At 40.7% G+C, this 20,627-nt stretch overlaps 1 protein-coding gene across 1 annotated transcript in view; it reads left to right on the top strand.

Moving 5' to 3' along the window:
• The first annotated feature begins 6 nt into the window (after nucleotides 1-6).
• Nucleotides 7-20,627, top strand: part of LOC134459954 (NACHT, LRR and PYD domains-containing protein 3-like) — a 40,137-nt gene continuing 19,516 nt past the window's right edge. Inside the window, exons 1-3 of the mRNA XM_063212464.1 lie at nucleotides 7-1,051; nucleotides 3,824-3,997; nucleotides 11,472-11,648. Of these exons, the coding sequence (XP_063068534.1) occupies nucleotides 72-1,051; nucleotides 3,824-3,997; nucleotides 11,472-11,648 (1,331 nt within the window). The 5' untranslated portion in view covers nucleotides 7-71. The remainder of the gene's footprint in view (nucleotides 1,052-3,823; nucleotides 3,998-11,471; nucleotides 11,649-20,627) is intronic.

Raw genomic sequence — 20,627 nt, 5'->3', positions numbered from 1 at the left:
AGAGAATCAGTGATGAGAATCTGGCCAGCAGAATCATCAGACACCTGAAGTCATCCAGGAGCCTCTACATCATGTGCCACATTCCAATCTTCTGCTGGATTGCAGCTATTGTTGCAGAGAGAACATCAGAAGAATCAGGCAAAGCTGAAATGCCAAAGACAATGACTCAAATGTACAGCTGCTTTCTCACCATTCAGACCAGCATTAAAAAGGGCAAATACACAGAAAGAAAAAAGAAGAAAGAAGAAGAGATCATTTTCAAACTGGGGAAACTGGCATTTCAGCAGTTGGAGATGGGTAATCTGATCTTCTATGAAAGAGACCTGAGGAAGGCTGGCATTGATGTCACAGAGGCATCCGTGTACTCGGGAGTGTGTACTCAGATCTTCAGAGAGGAGGGTGAGGGTGAAGGGAGGGTGTTCACCTTTGTGCATCTGAGCATTCAGGAGTTCCTGGCGGCATTATATGTGCTTCTCTGCTTCAACAACCGAGAGAGAAACATGTATGACCAAAAATCCTCACTGCTCTCTGCTCTCCTTAGAGCTGCAACACTTCATGACCTTCACAAGACTGCAGTGGATTTGGCCTTAAAGAGTAGGAATGGGCACCTGGACCTTTTCCTCCGCTTCCTTCTGGGCCTCTCACTGGAGTCCAATCAAAAACTCCTAAAACACCTACTGCCAAAGACCAGTAGCCAGTTAGAGAGCTCAGTGCAGATAGTACAGTATATCAAAGACAAAATCAGAGGTAAGAGTAGGTCAGACAGATGGTCAGGCGAAAATGTCAACCTGTTCTACTGTCTGAATGAGCTGAATCAGCATGCTGTAGTGGAGCACATTGACAGGGAGGAAGGAGAGCTGTCTATAGAGATGCTCTTACCAGGAGAGTGGAGAACTAAGGCATTTGGACTGAGTATGTCAGAAGAGCAGCTGGGTGGGTTTGACCTGCAGAAATACATAAAGACTCCAGAGAAAGACCAGACTGAACTACTCAGCCCAGATGATGTTCTTCAGAAGCTGGTGCCAGTGGTCACAACATCCATCAAGGCAACGTAAGTGACACTGTGCTACTAATATTCTCATTCAATCCGTTAGCCGTTCGTGTGCCATATGCAAACGTGTAAGTCTCCAGGTGGGTGCAATCTGTGTATGAACGCATAACCAAAAATGCGCAAACATAAAAATTGTACGTGGGTGTTGCGCCCCGTATGGTCCTTGCAATATTAGATTTTATCCAGGACGACAAATTATACCAGGGCAGAAAAATCCAACAAATCCAACAAATCCAACGTCTTCAAGTATTAGGCTGTAGCCCATCTGATTGACTGGTCGGAGTACAGAGCTTTTGGAGAAATTACACATGTTCATGAAAGGCTGTATTTTAATGCAATATTTTAAATTATTCCATTATTTCTCATTCAGGCCAAGAAAGATAGTGTAGTAAAATAAATTAATAATGAAATAGGAAACGCGAGTCAACATGAATGGAGCAATGCGTTACATTCTCAGCTGGGAAACAGTGCGATACACCTTCACATCCTTAAATAAAACGCCATGTTTCCCAGGGCCCTGGAAAAATTACATGAAATAAAAATGTCAGAAATGCCTTCTCCTGAAAATTTGAGCGATTTTGCTGGAGTGGCAGGAAAATTAAGGTGAGCGCAGAGAGGGTTTTGAGCGGAGTGTCCTGGCATAACATTGAGCGGCAGAGGGAGAAACGGGGGTGGGTGCGGGAATTGGGCCGCACTCAGCGGCGTTAACATGCTCTGGTAGAAGAAAGTGGATTTTTCAAAAGAATAAAGTCAAAGAACATTGTTCTGCCAGTTCGTCACAGTTATCTAAGGAAGTAGAAATCTAGTACCGGGGTGATTACTTCCCATGACACAATATATAAGGAATTGCATATGAGGGTGTCGTGCACAAAGAAGCCTCTCTCACAGTCCAGTCACAAAAAGACGGGCAAAAGCATGTGAGAAAAATGAAGGCTATTGGGACTCTGTAATGGGAATATGTAACCATTACTTAATGACCTTCATTGTTTTTTCATTATGTTGTACGACAATGACCCCAAACACACACCTATGGTCAATTCTGATTCAGTGAAGAGTTGAAAGTGATTCAGTAATTGAAGTATGACACCTGCCTGTGCAGCTGTACCAGATGTTTTGGCATCAGAAGTAGAGTAGTAGAGTAGAGTAGAGTAACTTTATTGATCCCCAGGGGGAAATTCAGGTATCTAGTAGCTTACATAAATACACAAATACACAAATGCCCACATGGACATTTCAAGACACAAATAACGCAGGAATTGTCAGGGAGGGGAAAATAAAATAAAATAGTAAAGATAAAAACTGTAAAAAAGGTAATTGTGCAAAAAGACATTCTGTGAGTTGGGATAAACCAATGCAGAAAACATACTCTGTCAGTTAAGACGCGGCTTTATACATTAGTTGTTACCAGTATGGTAATGACCAAGTCGTGGTGCATTACTAAAGGGCCTGTGTTGTGTCATAGTATTGTAGTGCTATGGTAGGTACATTTCCATGACTATTACAGCGTGCCACTGGAGGTACAGCGCGCATTAAGGGGCTACGGTAGACAATCTTAACATGACCTGGAACAAGTGTTGATGGATACATCTATGGTATAGTATAGTATGTAGAAGTAAGCAGTGTATAGAGTATGATAGGGGTGGGAAATTCTCACAATGTCATAGTAAAGTACAGGTAAGTGTATTAGGCAAAAAACACACACACACACACACACACACACACACACACACACACACACACACACACACACACACACACACACACACACACACACACACACACACACACACACACACACACACAAACACAAAGAGGTTCCCCAGTTACTGGGCCAGCTCTGACAGATCACAGTCTTTGCTTGTGGTAAGCAGGAAACTTAGACTTAGACTTCTTCATTGTCCATGAAATGGAGATTTCGCTTTGGTGATGGCATAAGGACGCACAAGGACACACAAGACAAGTATGTCCAGTGGTCAAGAGTCAAAAGTTCCTTAGTGCAGTGATTGGACAGTACACACACACGCACACACACACACACACACACACACACACACACACACACACACACACACACACACACACACACACACACCAAGAGGTTTCCCGGTCTGGGCCAGCTCTGGCATCTCAGGCAGTCCAGTCCCCTATTATGATGTCCTTCTTAGTGTCCTTCTGTCTGTCCTTCTGTGTGTTGTTAAACAGCTGAATTGCCCATGGGACAAAGGACTTCCTTAGTCAGTCCTGCAGGTGAAAGCACAGAGTCTGTGGCTGAACAGACTCAGCTGGTTAGTGAAGGTGGCGTTAAGGGGGTGATGCTGATTCTCCATTATAGAGTCTAGTCTGCTCAGTCTTCTGCTCTCAGTTATTGAGGTAAGTGTCTCCAGCTCCATGCCCCCCACTGATCCCGCCTTCCTCACCAGTCTGTCAAGGCGCCCAGCATCTCTCTTCCTGATGCTACCCCAGCACGTCGCAGCAAAGAAGAGCACGCTGGCCATGACAGTCAAATATGCTGAAGTGTAGAGACGTGCAGTCCTCAAATGACACGGCCTCTCGTGACATCACACTGTGTGTGTGTGTTTCTGTATGTGTAATCCTTTTAACTGTGCTGTGACAGAGGCTCTGTATGTATAGTGTGTCTGTGTTTGTCTTTGGCTCCTTTGTGATTCTGTTCCATCAATCCATCATCCCTCTGTTCATCCCTCCATCTGTCTGCATGTTATCTATTTCGTGTGCGTGCGTGCGTGCGTGTGTGCGTGTGTGTGTGTTTTCCAGACTGATACAGATTAAGCTAACAGAGAAGAGTTGTTCCCATCTGGCCTCTGCCCTGTCCTCACCCTCCTCACGCCTCACATACCTGGACCTGTATGAAAATGATTTTGGTGACTCTGGAGTGGAACTTTTATGTTCTGGACTGCGACATCAGCACTGCAGATTGAAAACACTACGGTAAGCATCATTTTGTGTGTTTTGAATATACTTTATTTGTCATGCAAGCATGAAATGTATCTTTCGTCTCACCATAAAAACATACATGTACATTCACTCCATTAAAACACTCATACTCAAAAAAAATAAAAAAAATAAATACACATAAAAACATTGCACATATCCCCTCCCTCCAGCCACCCCTCCCAGCACACACACCACATACAGTACAGGTCAGGTACCAGATCCAGTCCCTTGTTATTGTTATACCTGCCTAGCTTTTCCATTGCTTATTAACCATGGAGATTGCGTTGGGTATGAATGAATGCTTGTAGATGTTTTTCCTTGTAATGTGTGCTCTGTAGCGCCTTCCTGAGGGGAGCAGCTCAAATTCATGGTTAAGGGGGTGGATGTTGTCATCCAAAATGTTTGTGGTTTTCCTATCAACTGCCGTCCAATACAGCTTGTCCAGTTGCTTTTGGGGTCGCCCTATGATTTTTCCAGCATTTTTCACCACTCTGGACAGCCTGTTCTGGACAGCCTGTGTCTGTGTCTTTGCTCTGACAGAGGTTCTGTATGTACAGTATGCTGTGTGTGTGTGTGTGTGTGTGTGTGTGTGTGTGTGTGTGTGTGTGTGTGTGTGTACGTGTGCGTGTGCGTGTGTGTGTGTGTCTTCCTCTCCTCTCTGTGGTTGTTCTGTTTAATCTCTCCATCATCCCTCTCTCAGTCTGCATGTGTCTTTCTCTCAGCGGGCGTCTTACTTATTTCAGACTGTCAATCACGCAAAGGTCATATGGGACCCAAAACTGAAACCTAAGGGGCTTTTTGGTGGACATTTAAATGCTAGAAGTGTTGTCCCTAAGTTCTAAATTGGACTTTTTATGCTTGTCTGAGACATGGTTACACCAATCAACCCCTCTCAGTGTTTTCTCCGTACCTGAATATCAGAAATTGAAATCTAGGTCTACTAGGTCCTTACAAAGTTTATATTGGTAATAAATCCCTCATTGTGTATGAACAAGACATTTGCTAATACATGTCTAACAACTGCCTGATTTTGCCTTACAAGTTACTTACACAGGCTTTAATATTGTATATATTAGTGCTAATAGATGTAGCCCTAAAATTAATTTTTACCCAATTTGCTTATTACAGTGAGATAAATGGTTTGAACTGGTAGGATGTCTTGTCTACAGAGGACTTAAACCATGGCTGTGATTTGTTTGCAGTCCAATTAAAATCTGTTAGAGAAAAGTATATACAGTGCCCTCCATAATTATTGGCACCCCTGGTTGAGATGTGTTTTTTTAGCTTCCAATTATTATTTTTTTTTTCTAAATAATATGGGACCTTAATGGAAAAAAAGAGAAAAATCCAACCTTCAATACAAGTGCATTTATTCAGTGGGGAAAAAATCCCACATAAAGAAATAATTATTTGACATCAAATAATGTGTGTCACAATTATTAGCACCCCTGGTGTTAATATTTTGTACAACCCCCTTTTGCCAACAAAACAGCACCTAATCTTCTCCTATAATGTTTCACAAGATGGGAAAAGACAGAAAGAGGGATCTTCAGCCATTCCTCTTTGCAGAATCTCTCTAAATCATCCAGAGACCTGGGTCCTCTCCTCTGTACTCTCCTCTTCAGCTCACCCCACAGGTTCTCAATGGGGTTGAGGTCAGGGGACTGAGATGGCCATGGGAGGAGCTTGATTTTGTGTCTGGTGAACCATTTCTGTGTAGATTTGGCCATATGTTTAGGGTCATTGTCTTGCTGAAAGACCCAGTGACGACCCAGCTTCAGCTTTCGGGCAGAGGGCAACAGATTTTGATTTAAAATGTCCTGGTATTTCAAAGCATTCATGATGCCATGCACCCTAACAAGGTTCCCAGGGCCTTTGGAAGCGAAACAGCCCCACAGCATCACTGACCCACCCCCATACTTCACAGTGGGTATGAGGTGCTTTTCAGCATGCGCATCTTTCGTGGTACGCCAGACCCACTTAGAGTGTTTGTTGCCAAAAAGCTCAATCTTGGTCTCATCTGACCAAAGCACACGGTCCCAGTTGAAGCCCCAATACCGCTTGGCGAACTCCAGACGCTTGCGTTTATGATTGTGAGTGAGGAAAGGTTTTCTCCGTGCATGCCTCCCAAACAGCTTGTTGGCGTGTAGACAGCGCCTGATGGTTGATTTGGAGACTTTGTGACCCCAGGATGCTACCATTTGTTGTAATTCTGTAACAGTGAGCTTTGGAGATCTTTTGATTTCTCTTACCATCCTCATCACTGTGCGTGGTGGCAAAATAAACTCGGGTCCTCGTCCAGGCTTGTTTACCACTGTTCCAGTTGTTTTGAACTTCTTAATTATTCCTCTCACAGTGGATATGGGCAGCTGCAGTTGAGTGGCAATCTTCTTGTAGCCTCTGCCTGACCTGTGAAGGTCGACGCACATCTGCCTCACTTGTATGCTGTGTTCCTTTGTCTTTCCCATGTTTAAGAGTGGATAAGAGAAATGGCCTCGGTGTCACGTCATATTTATACCCCAGGGAAACAGGAAGTGATGAATTACTAATTAAATGTTCCTACATACTCTGGTAAACTTTGTAAACTACTGTAGAAATGACAGAAATGCTTCAATTATATTTATTTCCTGGGAATTGTTAAGGGTGCCAATAATTGTGGAACAGGTGATTTAATGAAAAATAATTATTTTTTAGTCAGGGATTTTTTTATTTTCTTACAATTCATTTGAGTTGAAGGCTACATTTTTCTACAATTTTCAGTGTGACAGTATTCTTCTGCAATAAACACTGAATTTATTTTAAGGCTTTTAACACATCTCAACCAGGGGTGCCAATAATTATGGAGGGCACTGTATTACAATCCAAGAGAAAGCGGAAGAAGAGAGTAACTCTACCCTGGTTTAGTGACACCTTGTGGCAATTGATGAACCCAAGAGATTTAGCACTGAAATAAGCCACTAAATCTAAAAGAGATTCCGATATTTTAATTTACACAGGCTTGAGAAATAAGGTGTTTAAAGAAATACGATTAGCAAATTCACGTTTTTATATTCAAGTACTAAACAAGGCTAAAGGAAACAGTAAAGATATATGGAAAAATATCAATAACTTCACTGGGTGAGGAGGACATAAAGTTGAAGACATACAAGTTAAATCTCAAGGTGACTTAATAAAAGATAATGGCTCAATTGCAGCTATCTTTAATACATATTTTATTGAGTCTGTCTATGAGTTAGGTAATAATTTCAAGAAAAATGACACTATGCCTGTTAGCCTACATAGCCTACATTCTGAAAGTCACTAGGGCTTCAGCTTGAATATCATTGATGAAACACAAATTCAAAAGATTGTTGGTTCATTAACAAGTTAAGTAGAGACACTTTTCATATGGACAGTACGGTCATAAAGAAAAACTCCCAATCACACACTTAATCAATCTCTCAATAACACAAAGTTGTTTTCCTGTAATTGGAAGTGGGCAGTTATCACTCCCATTTTCTAGTCTGGAGATCCTCTTGAACCTAACAACTATAGACCAATAGGTATATTACCAGTACTGTCAAAAGTTGCAGAGAAGGTAGTCATAAATCAGTTAACAACACACCTAAACACCTGCAACAATGGTCTAAACAATATGCAGTTTGGTTTCAGGAAAAACTGCTCTACTGAAACAGCTGTAGTATATTTTACTGAAAAAATCAAAGTACAGCTCGAAAAAGGTGTTGTTTTTGGGACTGTATCCTTAGATTTACGCAAAGCCTTTGACATGGTCAATCACAATGTCCTCTTCTCCAAGTTTTCTCATTTTAATCTGTCAACACAAACATTGACATGGCTGTCCTCTTATCTCTCAAATAGGGTACAATGTGTCAGAGTCAAAGATGCATACTCCACTTATGCAACAAACACAATGGGTTTGCCACAAGGATCTGTGCTAGGACCTCTTCTTTTTAGCTTGTACATCAAGGACCTGCCACAACACGGTAATGAAGTTGATGCACAGCTATATGCAGATGACACGGTCCTGCCATGTGCATGGCAAAAATGTTGTGATGGCAGCGGAGAAATCAACACACGCTATGGAAGGAGTGACCCAGTGGCTTGAGCAGTCCTGTCTTACTCTGAACATCAGTAAGTCAAGAGGCATGTTCTTCTATAAAAACAAGGGGCAGACTCCAGCAGCAAACATTAAAATTAGACTTGAATCTATTGATATAGTCACTGAATTTAAATATCTCGGCGTTACACTTGACTATAATCTCATCTTTAAAAAGCATATTTAAAAAATGACTAAAACAATTAAATATAACTTGGCAAATTTTAGACATATCAGATCATCACTTCCCATGGATGTAGCCAAAACATTTATGCATGGTCTCATCTTTTCACAGATCTCATATTGCATCACCTGTTGGGGACAGGTCAATGAATCTACCAGAAGTCCAATAATATCACAATATAAACAAGCTTTAAAAATTCTTGACAAAAACCACTTCACTACCACCACTGCAATATTTTAGAGAAGCTATATATTAATTTTTGAAACGTTAAGAGAGTTTTCAAGCCTCTGTTTAGTGTACAACAGAGGTTTTCAATAGGCGAGGCGCGCCCCCCTGGGGGGAGGGGGGGGGGGTGCCAAAGAGTCCCTGGGGAGGCGCGGCAAAACACGAGAAGAAAGGTGCACTTTCTGTAAATATCTAGAAGCCTAATTATATTCATCCCACCATTACCACTACGACAACAGAAGTCAGCAAAAAGGGGGATTCAGAAACGTAGGAACATGACCTTGTTGTTATAATTCAATTCATCTTTACTTTTTTTAATAATATTTACAAGCGGATTCTGAAAAAGTTGGGACACTTTGTATGTTGTGAATAAAATAAAAATGCTGGCATTTTCAAAACATCCAATATGTTAATAAGGTAGAGCATTATGTACAGACAACATATCAGTTGTTAAAGTCAAGCAGAATTATTGTTTTGAGGTAATTATGTTATCATTTAAAATTTGACCCATGCAACAAATCTCAAAAAAGTTGGGACAGGGCCAAAACATGTTGTAATAGTTGGATAATTCTAAAAATAACACAAGGAAGAATATTTTAAAAGGAACTATTTTGACGGCCAACATGAATGCACAAATAAAATACCATCACAGAGAGGCTGTGGCACTCAGAAGCGAAGATTTTGAGGGGCTAATTACTTATCTATTACACAGAAAGATTGAATTATCCAAATTGCAGGCATATAAGACCTATTTCCGTAATATAGAGCTCTGCGTAATCACTACATGAGTTATGAGATCATGGCATACTCGTCGTCAATAAGCAAACTATGACACTCCAACAATGACAGCTCTCGAAAAAATGACCATAAACACAACACTTGATTAATGCACATGATGCAGACATTAAACAGTGTTGTATGCGGAAAAGCTCATTCTAGATGGACCTAGGAGACATGTGAAACTGTCCTCTGATTACAGAATGGAAAATATTTCATCCTTTTTTAAACTCTTGGAGTCATGCACCCTCCAGGTTATATAGAAAATGAATACTTCAGCTTGATTTAGTGGTCAGTCTGAAAGAGAGCATATATGATGGTAAGGGTGTGCAGAGGTGCCTTGGTTATGGTCTTCTTGCTCATGTAGAGCATTAACATGAATGTTGAATGATATATACAAACTTTAAACAGCATACATAGCTACCAAGGCATTATATTTTGGAGCACTGCCTTTAGATATTGCCCCATAACGGTGGCAAATTTCAATCTCTTCTATGTTCCAACAGTGTGGTTCCATCATAAGAGTAAACAGGTCACAAAATTGTTTTCTTGCAGTCAGGATATGCCACATATTAAGCATAACAAAAAGGTAAACAAGTTGAAGAACACACCTATCAGTTGAGCTGCTGAAATCATGTCTCGCACATCAAAATATGTAATTTTTGAATAAAATTATGCCATCAGTCAAAGTATTTAACTGTTCAGTCTCATCCCGTGTGTTGTGTTTAGTCTTATCGAATATAAAAAAAACATTTTATTGGCCCTGTCCCAACTTTTTTGGGATTTGTTGCAAGGGTGAAATTTTAAATGACCACATAATTACCTCAAAACAATAATTCTGTTTGACTTTAACAACTGATATGTTATCTGTATATGATGTTTCTACCTTATTAACATATTGAATGTTTTAAAAATTACACAAACTTTTTTGAATCCGCTTTGTATGTTCGGGTCAATTGGCATTATTTGGAAGTTAATTGAGAGCCAAGACATGGCGCGAGCACTGGAGAACTGCCGTGTGCTTAACACGATTTTTATTCTTGAAGAACAGTCAGCGAGCGAGTGAGAGAGGGGAGAGAGAAAGAGAGAGAGAGCGAGAGGGAGAGAGATGAAAAGATGAAGCAAAGCGCAAGTAGGAGAAAAGAGTAAAGGTCACATGATGGCTTGTGCCATCACTCCCTCTCTAATTGTAGCGCTGCATGAAATGCCTCCCGAATCGTGGTAAACAATCTGAAGGACTTGCAATGAACCTTTTGAAAGCCTCGGTTAGTTTGGTTAGTTTGCAAACTTCGAAGGGAATTCGGTGACTTCAGCAACTAACAATCAGCTCGGAGTATAGAGCAGTTGAAATGAAAAGATATACAATTTAATAAATTAAAAAAACATGTATTGGGCTATCAATTGATTTGGATAAGCTTTCTGTTTGGGATGTTACTGTAAAAGTAGCCTCCATTAAGATAGAATTATTTTGAAAGAAATTTAAAAGAATTGAAATGAAAAGAAATACAATTTAATAAATAAAAAAACATGTATTGGGCTATCAATTGTTATTGAAACAGATATTAATTTTGCATCCCTGAACAAGACTGGTTGAAGTAAGGACAAGACAGCCTGCATGTGGACCTAAAATCACTGGACTATTGCACATTAGTACTGTGCATGTGGAACATCAGACAAACAGAACATGGAGCCTGACCCCACAGTAACCCACACCCACAATCATAGTTACAAGTATGACTGTTCTCTCTTCCTCTCTCTTGTTCCATCCTCATCCCTCCATCTCTCATGATGCATGCTCTTCCCCTCCTCTTGTTTCTTTCTCTCCACACTTATCTTCATGATTTTTTCTTATATCTCTCATCCTTATCTTTCTACACATCATACTGCTCTTTCCTCTTCCAAAGCTCTATATCAATCTTTACCTCTAATGCTCTCATCTCTCTATCATTCTTTCTTTTTCTTTCTTCCTTTCTTTCTTTGTTGTGTGCTTGTGTGTGTGTCTGTTCCAGGCTCTACAGGTGTATACTAACTTTCCCTCTGTTCTAAACTGACAGGCCTCCGTATCTCCTGTGTGTGTGTGTGTGTGTGTGTGTGTGTGTGTGTGTGTGTGTGTGTGTGTGTGTGTGTGTGTGTGTGTGTGTGTGTGTGTGTGTGTGTGTGTGTGTGTGTGTGTGTGTGTGTTCCAGGCTGGGTCGTTGTAACCTGACAGAGAAGAGTTGTTTCCATCTGGCCTCTGTCCTGTCTTCACGCTATTCACGTCTCACATGGCTGGACCTGCCTGGCAATGAGCTGCTTGGAGACTCCGGAGTGGAACTTTTATGTTCTGGACTTAAACATCAACACTGCAAATTGGAAACACTACGGTATGCATAATTTCATGTAGTGAGTGTGTTTTGGGCTGTGGGTGTGTGTGGGTGTCAGGGGTGGGCGTTATGACCAAAAATGTATACCCCCGGTATAATTGTAGCTAATGGCAGGCATATATCACAGCATTTGTGTACAAATTGAAGCGTTTCGTTGCAAAACAGCCAAAACATATAAACTAATATTTTGACAACATACTTTTAACCCTCTGAGGTCTAAGGCCTTTCAGAGGCTTTTAGGCTGCTTGCACCACCCTGACATTTTCAAGTATTTTCAACTAACAGTAAGCATCTATGCAAAAGTGAAATATATGGTTGCATTCTGAAAAGCCTGACAATAAATAATCTGAAAGAAAATTGGGTGTCATACAAACATGTTTTATTTAAATTGAGTATAAACACAACTGTACAAAAAAACAGGTTTCAGAGGTCTTCAATAAGTGCAAGAAAACACACAATAAATATATCTAGCCAAGACTTTTGAAGTTTGAATCTTGTAAACAAATGTGTTGGCTGCATAAAAGTAAAAAGGGCATTTAGAAATGTTTTGTTGTTTTCATACAAAATGCAAAAAAGAAACACTATGTCAGGCCACTGCCTGTCTCATTTGAATACTAATGAGATAGGTGTGAAAAACCTCTAATGGCCCACACCCCCCTGTCAATCTCCATGTGCTCTGATAACACCCCCCCCTGTCACTCTCTTTGTCCTGTGGCCAAGTGAGGAGCATGGCTGTGTTTACTCTAGCTGAAAGGGGCGTGTTGTCACCTCTGAATAGCCACTCAAGCACCGGTACTTTACATGTGAATAGCTATACGTGTGGCTGCTACAGGCAGAGAGTACAGAATATGCGAAGATTTCTTTTCACTTTCTTTAAATTGGGCCAGCTATATAATTTATTTAATATATATATTTGAAATCTGGAAGGTCTGAGGTTTCTAATGGTGTAACTTATATGTTTCAATGACAAAAACTCACAGAGTTACAGATTTGTTTTTGGAGACATGTCAAATTGCCCTCTCAAGGGCAATTAGACCTCAGAGGGTTAAAGACGATATAAAATGCCCAATAGAAAAGCGTCAATTTCTCATGTCTTGAAGTGGTTAAACTAGAAAAGTGTTTTTAAAGCATTTGGGGTTGCCTGGAATTCAAATGAGGTCACCTGAATTGTCTGTCATGTTAGCTGTTCACATAGGAGTCTAATGGGTAGGTATGCGAACAGTTATTAAGCTTCCAAGCTTCCAACTATGTACATTTAGGATGATGCTATATACAGTGTAGGATACGGATTTACAAGAGGCAGTGTTGCTTGTCAAGACTGCAACACAGTATTCAAAGGATTAGTCCACCCTTCTTTGGTTATCCAATCATTATTCATGAATGTGCATATAATTTTCTTCTCAGATTTTTCAGTGCTTAGATTTATTGGATCAGAATTCTTAGCATAGCTTAGCATACTCACTGGACGTGAATGGAGGCATTAGTATCAAGCCACAGTTGATCACAGGACAGGATTTAAACAGCTGATTTGCACTCTGGTGTATGTTACATTCATTTTAAAGTACTTTATTAGTACATTTGATTATGTTTTTTTTGCCCCCATAGACTTACATTGCTACCCTTAATATGGCTATACTGTTAAACTAGGCAATGGAAACATATAGAAGAAAATTATATGCACATTCATGAATAATGCTGGAAAATACTGCTAATATGTGGCAATCAAAAAAGGGTGGACTGTTCCTTTAAATGCACATCTACTATCATACAGTAAACATTCACATGCCTCCCCCTCCGACCCCAAAGGCTGAAATTACACTGCAGATTGTATGTACTATGTTTGTGCCGGATAATGCTGTAAACATTTTTGTTTGTGCTATTAATAAAATAATAGCATAATAATAGCATAATAATAAAATAAAATGCCTGTAATTTTACAAAACAAGTGATTGAGGCGTTCATTTTCACAGCACAAATGAGCACAAAAAAATTGCCTTCATTTGAGACTACTTTGGAGAAATTTGGACGTGGATGGGGGGCTGCGTGACATCACAGGTCAGAAAAATTAAAAGTATGAGTATTTGAGTATTTAAATTATTCAAAAGCCTTAAAACAATACAAAGGCTCGGAGTAGATTCACCCTTATGCCATCCAGTAGTCCACCCGAAGTGTTTTCTGGCTTGGGAGAACATCAGCAGAGTTACCGAGTTATTCAATGTTTATTCAGCTTGGCACAAGAGCAAATGGATCCCGGACATCTCCCAACTTAACCCACAAAAATCACATGTCATGACACCAAACTTCTACAATAGTAGAAATATGGTCTGTACTCACAAAACGAAGCATTTGGAAGGATTTTATTATTATCATACTGTGGCCGAATGGTGCAATGGACTTCTACACTATACAACAAACACACTTACACATTGAAAATATTTTTTAAAATTGTATAAAACACATCCACAAATGTGAAAACAAATACATGTATACAAAAAACAAAACAGTAGTAGTAGGGTAACAGGGTAGTCAGCCACTGGATTCATGAAAGGCGCCAGACGCATGCCCCTTGGTGCTGGAGGCTATGTGTACGTCCCCCTTCAAGCCTCTCCAAGAGGTGGCGACAACGAAGCATGCAGTTTGCAGATGGCAACACTCGTGTTCTGAAAATGAACCCAGTGTTCATGCCTGAAATTCAGAACGTTAACCCTTCTAACGGGCTTGCTTTGTCCAAGCAGAGGCTGGTTCAGGCCATCATGCTGGCCTATGAGTCCAAGGGTGTTTCTCCCCCTGCTCAGGGCCTCGTTTCCCGTTAGCGATGGTTCTTAGCCTTAAGTGTGTCGTCAACGAGTGATTCTGCGAATATTCTTGGATTTTCTACGACTGTTTCCCAAAGGTCATCGTAAGTGAGCGGGCGTGCATAGCCTCTTCGATCATACTTAGAGTTGCTCTTAACGGACGCTGTCCACATTTGTGGTGCTGAAGCTGGCCTACTGATGTTTTCCTCCGAGTGAAACGCTCGGTCATTATCTCCAAAACTAAAAAAAAATACAAGGCATGTGTTAATGTCAAGAGCTGCATTTTTTGGGACTATACATGGGTTCTAAAATTAGTTTATAACCTGACTGCGCAAAACTAACTGCGCACAACTCAACCTCTGATTGTTAGAAACCGGTGTCGGTCAAAAAATTAGCTCACGTGATTGGCTGCCAGTGTCTTGCACCTTTAGTAGAGCGGCTACAAGGCCAATTTGGCTTGAATCGTGCAAATTATGATACAAGCATGAAACTTGGCAGGTATGTGCTTAAGACCAATACAATCAAATCTACCTGATTGGCCACTTGAAATGGCGGCCATTTTCCAAGATGGCCGCCAAAAAGGGCTCCAGAAATGGATTTATTGCATAGAATTGACCTAGAAATGTATGATTAAAGCATGAAAATCAACATGTATGTGCTTAAGACATATACGATCAAATCTACCTGATTGGCCACTTGAAATGGCGGCCATTTTCCAAGATGGCTGCCAAAAAAGACCCCAGAAATTGATTTATTGCATAGAATTGACCTAGAAAATGATGATACAAGCATGAAATTCAACATGTATGTGCTTAAGACCAATATGATCAAATGTACCTGATTGGCCACTTGAAATGGCGGCCATTTTCCAAGATGGCTGCCAAAAAGACACCAGAAATTGATTTATTGCATAGAATTGACCTAGAAAATTATGATACAAGCATGAAATTCAGCATGTATGTGCTTAAGACCAATACGATCAAATCTACCAGATTGGCCACTTGAAATGGTGGCCATTTTCCAAGATGGCCGCCAAAAGGACCCCAGACATTGATTTATTGCATAGAATTGACCTAGCAAATTATGATACAAGCATAAAATTTGCTTAAGACCAGTGCAATCAAATTTACCCAATTACTCACTTGAAATGGCGGCCATTTTCTAAGATGGCTGCCAAAAAACTAAAAGACCCTAGAAAATGATCTATTGCACAGAATTGTCCAAGCAATTTATGATGAAACTCGGCTTGTATGCGATTAAGACCAATAGGCCTACAATCAAGTCTACTTTATTTGCTACATGCTGGCCATTTTCCAAGATGGCGGCCAAAAAGACCCTAGAAATTTGCAAATGTCATATGTGCATATTGCAAATTCGTTGGAAATAATTGTTCACTCTCCTTAAATATGTTAGCATGGATGATGAAATGATAAAGATATTAAAAATATTCTGCAATGACACATAAGCCACTCACAGTATGACACACAAATAGCATGGTGATGACATGCTAATACCAGTTCTTAATTTAATATCAATGGAGGCAGTGCCCCCCCCACCCCCACCCTGAAGGTTATGAGATGCTAATAATACGATGACACTGCGGTAATAATATGTCAATAACAGCAATTCGTGGTTCTCTCGATATTGCTGTTAAACAAAAGGTACACCAAAAACAAGCATTGTCATGAATTTAGTTTATTTGCTCTTGGACATTAACATGTTTGATTTAGCCATCACATAATGGCTTTGGCTTGTCAGCCTGGAACATTCAAAGATAAGAGCCTCCTCCCAGAGGCTGTGGAACATTCTGTGGAACGCAACTTCTCTAGTCAGTTGCGCCCTCTACCCGAGGGTGAGAAGGCTGATCGTGTCAAGACCACCTGGATCCTCGCCTCTCCTAATAGGACGCATTACACGTGTCTCCCTAGGGTCGGTCACCCCTTACTGTGTGTGTCTCATTCGCTTAGCAGGAGCGCGAGTGTCAATTGTGCTGCCTGGAGTGCTGTCCCTGGGTAGGGCGACCGTGGTTAGCTAGACCATACTTCTCCAATGAAGTATCTCAGGCCCCTGCTCGACCAGGATGCATGATCGAGGGGAAGTGTATCTTTGATGTCCCCCTTGGACTTCAGGAACCATAGTGTGTGCCCTCAAACGGGTATCTATCGGGGCTGGCTTGGCCAGCTTGCTGTGGTGGTGGTTGCTACTAGGTTTTCCGTCTGCAACTTGGACCTACGGCCCTGATAGAGACTGGTCTTTTCTGCCAGCACGGTTGCACCTGCGGATGTTGTGTACTGAACATGCTGGAAATTCCCCCTTGTGCCAAGGCCTGGTTTGCTATTGGGGAATACCACTTGGTATTGGGGGCCTCGCTACACCTCTGTGGGCTCCACCTGCACATCGGTTACACCCAGACGGGTGGTTTCTGTGCCCTGGGTTCCCTCCACTGCGTGCTCTCCGTGGTATTGGATGTCCGGACGCTGCCTTTGTGCGCCTGGTGCCTAGCCTATCTTTTTCCAGTGTTTCTACAGAAAGAGAACTATAGGTTACCGAGGGTAACTCTGGTTCTCTGAGGGAGATGAACGAGACATCTCACTAGATTGCTACACTCACCCACAAGCTCAAAGGTTAGTTGCCTCAGATTGAAGCTCAGAGCCCAGTGCACCTGGGCTTTGTCTCCGAGAGGGCGGGATCCCCAGCTGTGCAGCTCATTGGCATGACGGCAAGATTGAAAGCAACTTTTGGCAAATGGTCGCGGGCGTTACCCATAGTGAGATGTCTGGTTCATATGCCTCAGAGAGCTGGGGTTACTGGTATTATTTATATATGGTTATTGGTAGCCTGTAGTTATATGCCTTTTTCCTTGATTGTGCTTCCTTCTATGATGAAATCATTGGAAATTCAAACAGTGAATGTTAACATTGATTTGGGCCACATCTGCTAGATTAATTGCAATTAATGAAGTTCTAGTGTCTTCTTTGATGGCCATCTTTTAAAAATGGCTACCATACATTCTCAAGTTGCAAATGAGTGGATTTGATTATAGGCCTATTGCTCTTAAGCACAAACACACAAAATTACATACTTGTATCATCATTTTTTTGCTCACCTTTGGGCTAAATTCAGCCTTTTTTGTGGCCATATTATAAAATGGCTTCCATTTCAAGTGGCGAGTCAGGAAGATTTGATTGTATTGTTTTTTTTGCACATTCATGCCAAAATTGATGCTTGTATAATAACTTGCTTGATCAATCCTGTGCAACAAATACATTTCTATGGTATTTTTTGGCGGCCATCTTGGAAAATCGCTGTCATTTAAACTGGAAAATTACTTAGAATGTATTGTGCTGGTCTTAAGCACATAAGTGCCAAATTTCTTGGCTGTGCTTGTATCATAATTTCCTTTCTCAATTCTGTGCAACAAATCCATTTTTAGAGTTTTTCATGGTGGCCATTTTGGAAAATGGCCACCATTGCAAATGGAAAATCAGACAGATTTGATCGTATTGGTCTTAAGCAAATACATGTTGAATTTCATGCTTGTATCATACTTTTGTAGGTCAATTTTATGCAATAAATCACTTTCTAGGGTCTTTTTTGGCGGCCATCTTGGAAAATGGCCACCATTTCAAGTGGCCAATCAGGTAGATTTGACCGTATTGGTCTTAAGCACATACATGTTGAATTTCATGCCTGTATCATCATTTTCTAGGTCAATTCTATGCAATAAATCTATTTCTGGGGTCCTTTTTGGCGGCCATCTTAGAAAATGGCCGCCATTTGAAGTGGCCAATCTGGTAGATTTGATTGTATTGGTCTTGAGCACATATATGTTGAATTTCATACTTGTATCATAATTTTCAAGGTCAATTACATGCAATAAATCAATTTCTGGTGTCTTTTTTGGTGGCCATCTTGGAAAATGGCCGCCATTTCAAGTGGCCAATCAGGTAGATCTTATCATATTGTACTTGAGCACATACATGTTGAATTTCATGCTTGTATCACAATTTTCTAGGTCAATTCTATGCAATAAATCCATTTCTGGGGTCTTTTTTGGCGGCCATCTTGGAAAATGGCCGCCATTTCAAGTGGCCAATCGGGTAGATTTGATCGTATAGGTCTTGAGCACATACTTGCCGAATTTCACGCTTGTATCATAATTTGCACGATTTTTCCTGTAGCCGCTCTACTACTTCTAATAACACAGTGTTGATAAACATTCAAAATCCATGTATAGTGTTGTAGCAGTTTGACAGGAGTTGTTGGCGAATTGAAGAGCCTACAATGAATGCACAAATATTGAAATTCTGCCAGACTTTACAGCGGAGCAAACAGCAAACTGACAACTGATGGCACCCCAAAACCCATAGGCTCCAAGACCCATAGCACAAAAAGTAGTGTGTTCAAAATTAAGAGGACATCTAAATCAAATAGGAAGTGGGCATATTACTTGGAGTTCCAAGATAAACAAATTAGCTTTAGATGGTGCCAAGCATGTGTGGTGGTAAGTGCGTTTTACAAAAAAGATGTAGGCCTATCTTCTCAATAGCCAAGCATGGTAGTGGGACTGACATGGTTTGGGGATGCATGAATGCTGTCAACATTGGCAATCTGAAATACACCTAAAAGAAACATGCATGTCAACATACACTGTGACTACTGAAGCAGATCATGATATTCTCCATAGGATTGCATTCACATCTCACACCAATCTATTTAAGCCAGATGCAGACTCAAAATGTAAAAGTTCAATGCAAAGAAAGTTTGAAACGCACACTGATGACCTCCCTTGTCATCCCTTTTCATTTCGTTTCATTTCGAGACGATTCGAGCCAACATAGCCCCTTCTCTACCGGATTTTAATCTGGGGTGTACTCACTTTTGTGAGTACATGTTCAAACATTAATGGCTGTATTTTGTTTTTTTCTGAGTGAACAAGAAATTTAAGCGGTTAAATATGTTGTTAAAAGGTCACTAACCATTGTGTCAAAGTTACATTTCTGTAATGCTTTCCTATGAAAAGATATACTCAAAAATCTGCAAAACTGTGAGGGGTGTATTCACTTTCGTGATATACTGTAGGTTGTGCCAATGTGTCTGTCTCTGCGCAGCTCACTGTTGGCACAGGCTCTTAAAATTCCTCCTCTCTCATTGCCCCATGTCATCTACAGGAGTAATCATTACAAATTGTTATGAATGGCAACAAGGCCCACATGTTGTTTATTACTCATAAAATCTTTATTTCAATCAACACTACGTTGAAATGTTCTAGATACGAGCAGAAAACAGCCCTTGAGGTTTGACAAAAAAAAGGTTGCATGTTGCAAGTCGAACACAGGCATTATGTGGATGACTAACATTATATACACACATATTTAAACATTTTCAGACAATTTATTCAAGCGATGTCAGTGAGGAGAGCTAACGTTACAATACCTAATAGCCAACTAGCGTCGTGCACCATTCACTTCATTCCGTTAGCATAATATAGGCTTCATATTAGGCTACTGAATTGCCACAGGTAGGCTACATCCTTTTTTAGTATTATCACATAGCACATGGTGACAATGTAAATGAACCATGATTGCTTACCTGTTGACTTGATTTGCAACTATGTCACTTCTCTGTTGACATATCCCAGCACAAAAAAAAATGGACAAAAACGTCTGTCATTGGCCAGAAATGAGAACAGCGAGTTCCCCATTGGTAGAAAAAGGGCAGGTGCTTGTTGGCAAGAAATGAAGCGACATGCACTACGACTGGCAAGAAATGGAGTGGTTTAGCTGAACATCCATGTTTCAGGTAGAGCTACCACCGCCCATTTTAATGCTGAGCTATCAACGTGAATTATGCAGTGACTGCAAATCGCAGCAGTTATTCACTCCTAATATATTTAAAAACCTCCATTCATGGTATTGTAAATGCAAGTATTCATTTCCTGAACTGTCACTCATCACAGCTGTTCAGCTGTATGGGCTCTCATATTCTCACCTGGGTATCGATAGGCATTGTAACCAGCACCATGGTAAGCTGAGCTCGCATATTTTTTCAGCCCTGAGTCAAACTTGCAAGACGAAAACAAAATCACAAAACGTGATGACTGTAGTCATCTTCAAATCTACCACATCAAAATGATGTCCATCAACTGCTAGTGAAAACAATCCTGACATGTCTCATAATTAAC

The sequence above is a fragment of the Engraulis encrasicolus genome, chromosome 12 (assembly GCF_034702125.1).
Source record: "Engraulis encrasicolus isolate BLACKSEA-1 chromosome 12, IST_EnEncr_1.0, whole genome shotgun sequence".
Taxonomy (NCBI): Eukaryota; Metazoa; Chordata; class Actinopteri; order Clupeiformes; family Engraulidae; genus Engraulis; species Engraulis encrasicolus.
This window is presented reverse-complemented; position numbering and strand designations above follow the sequence as displayed.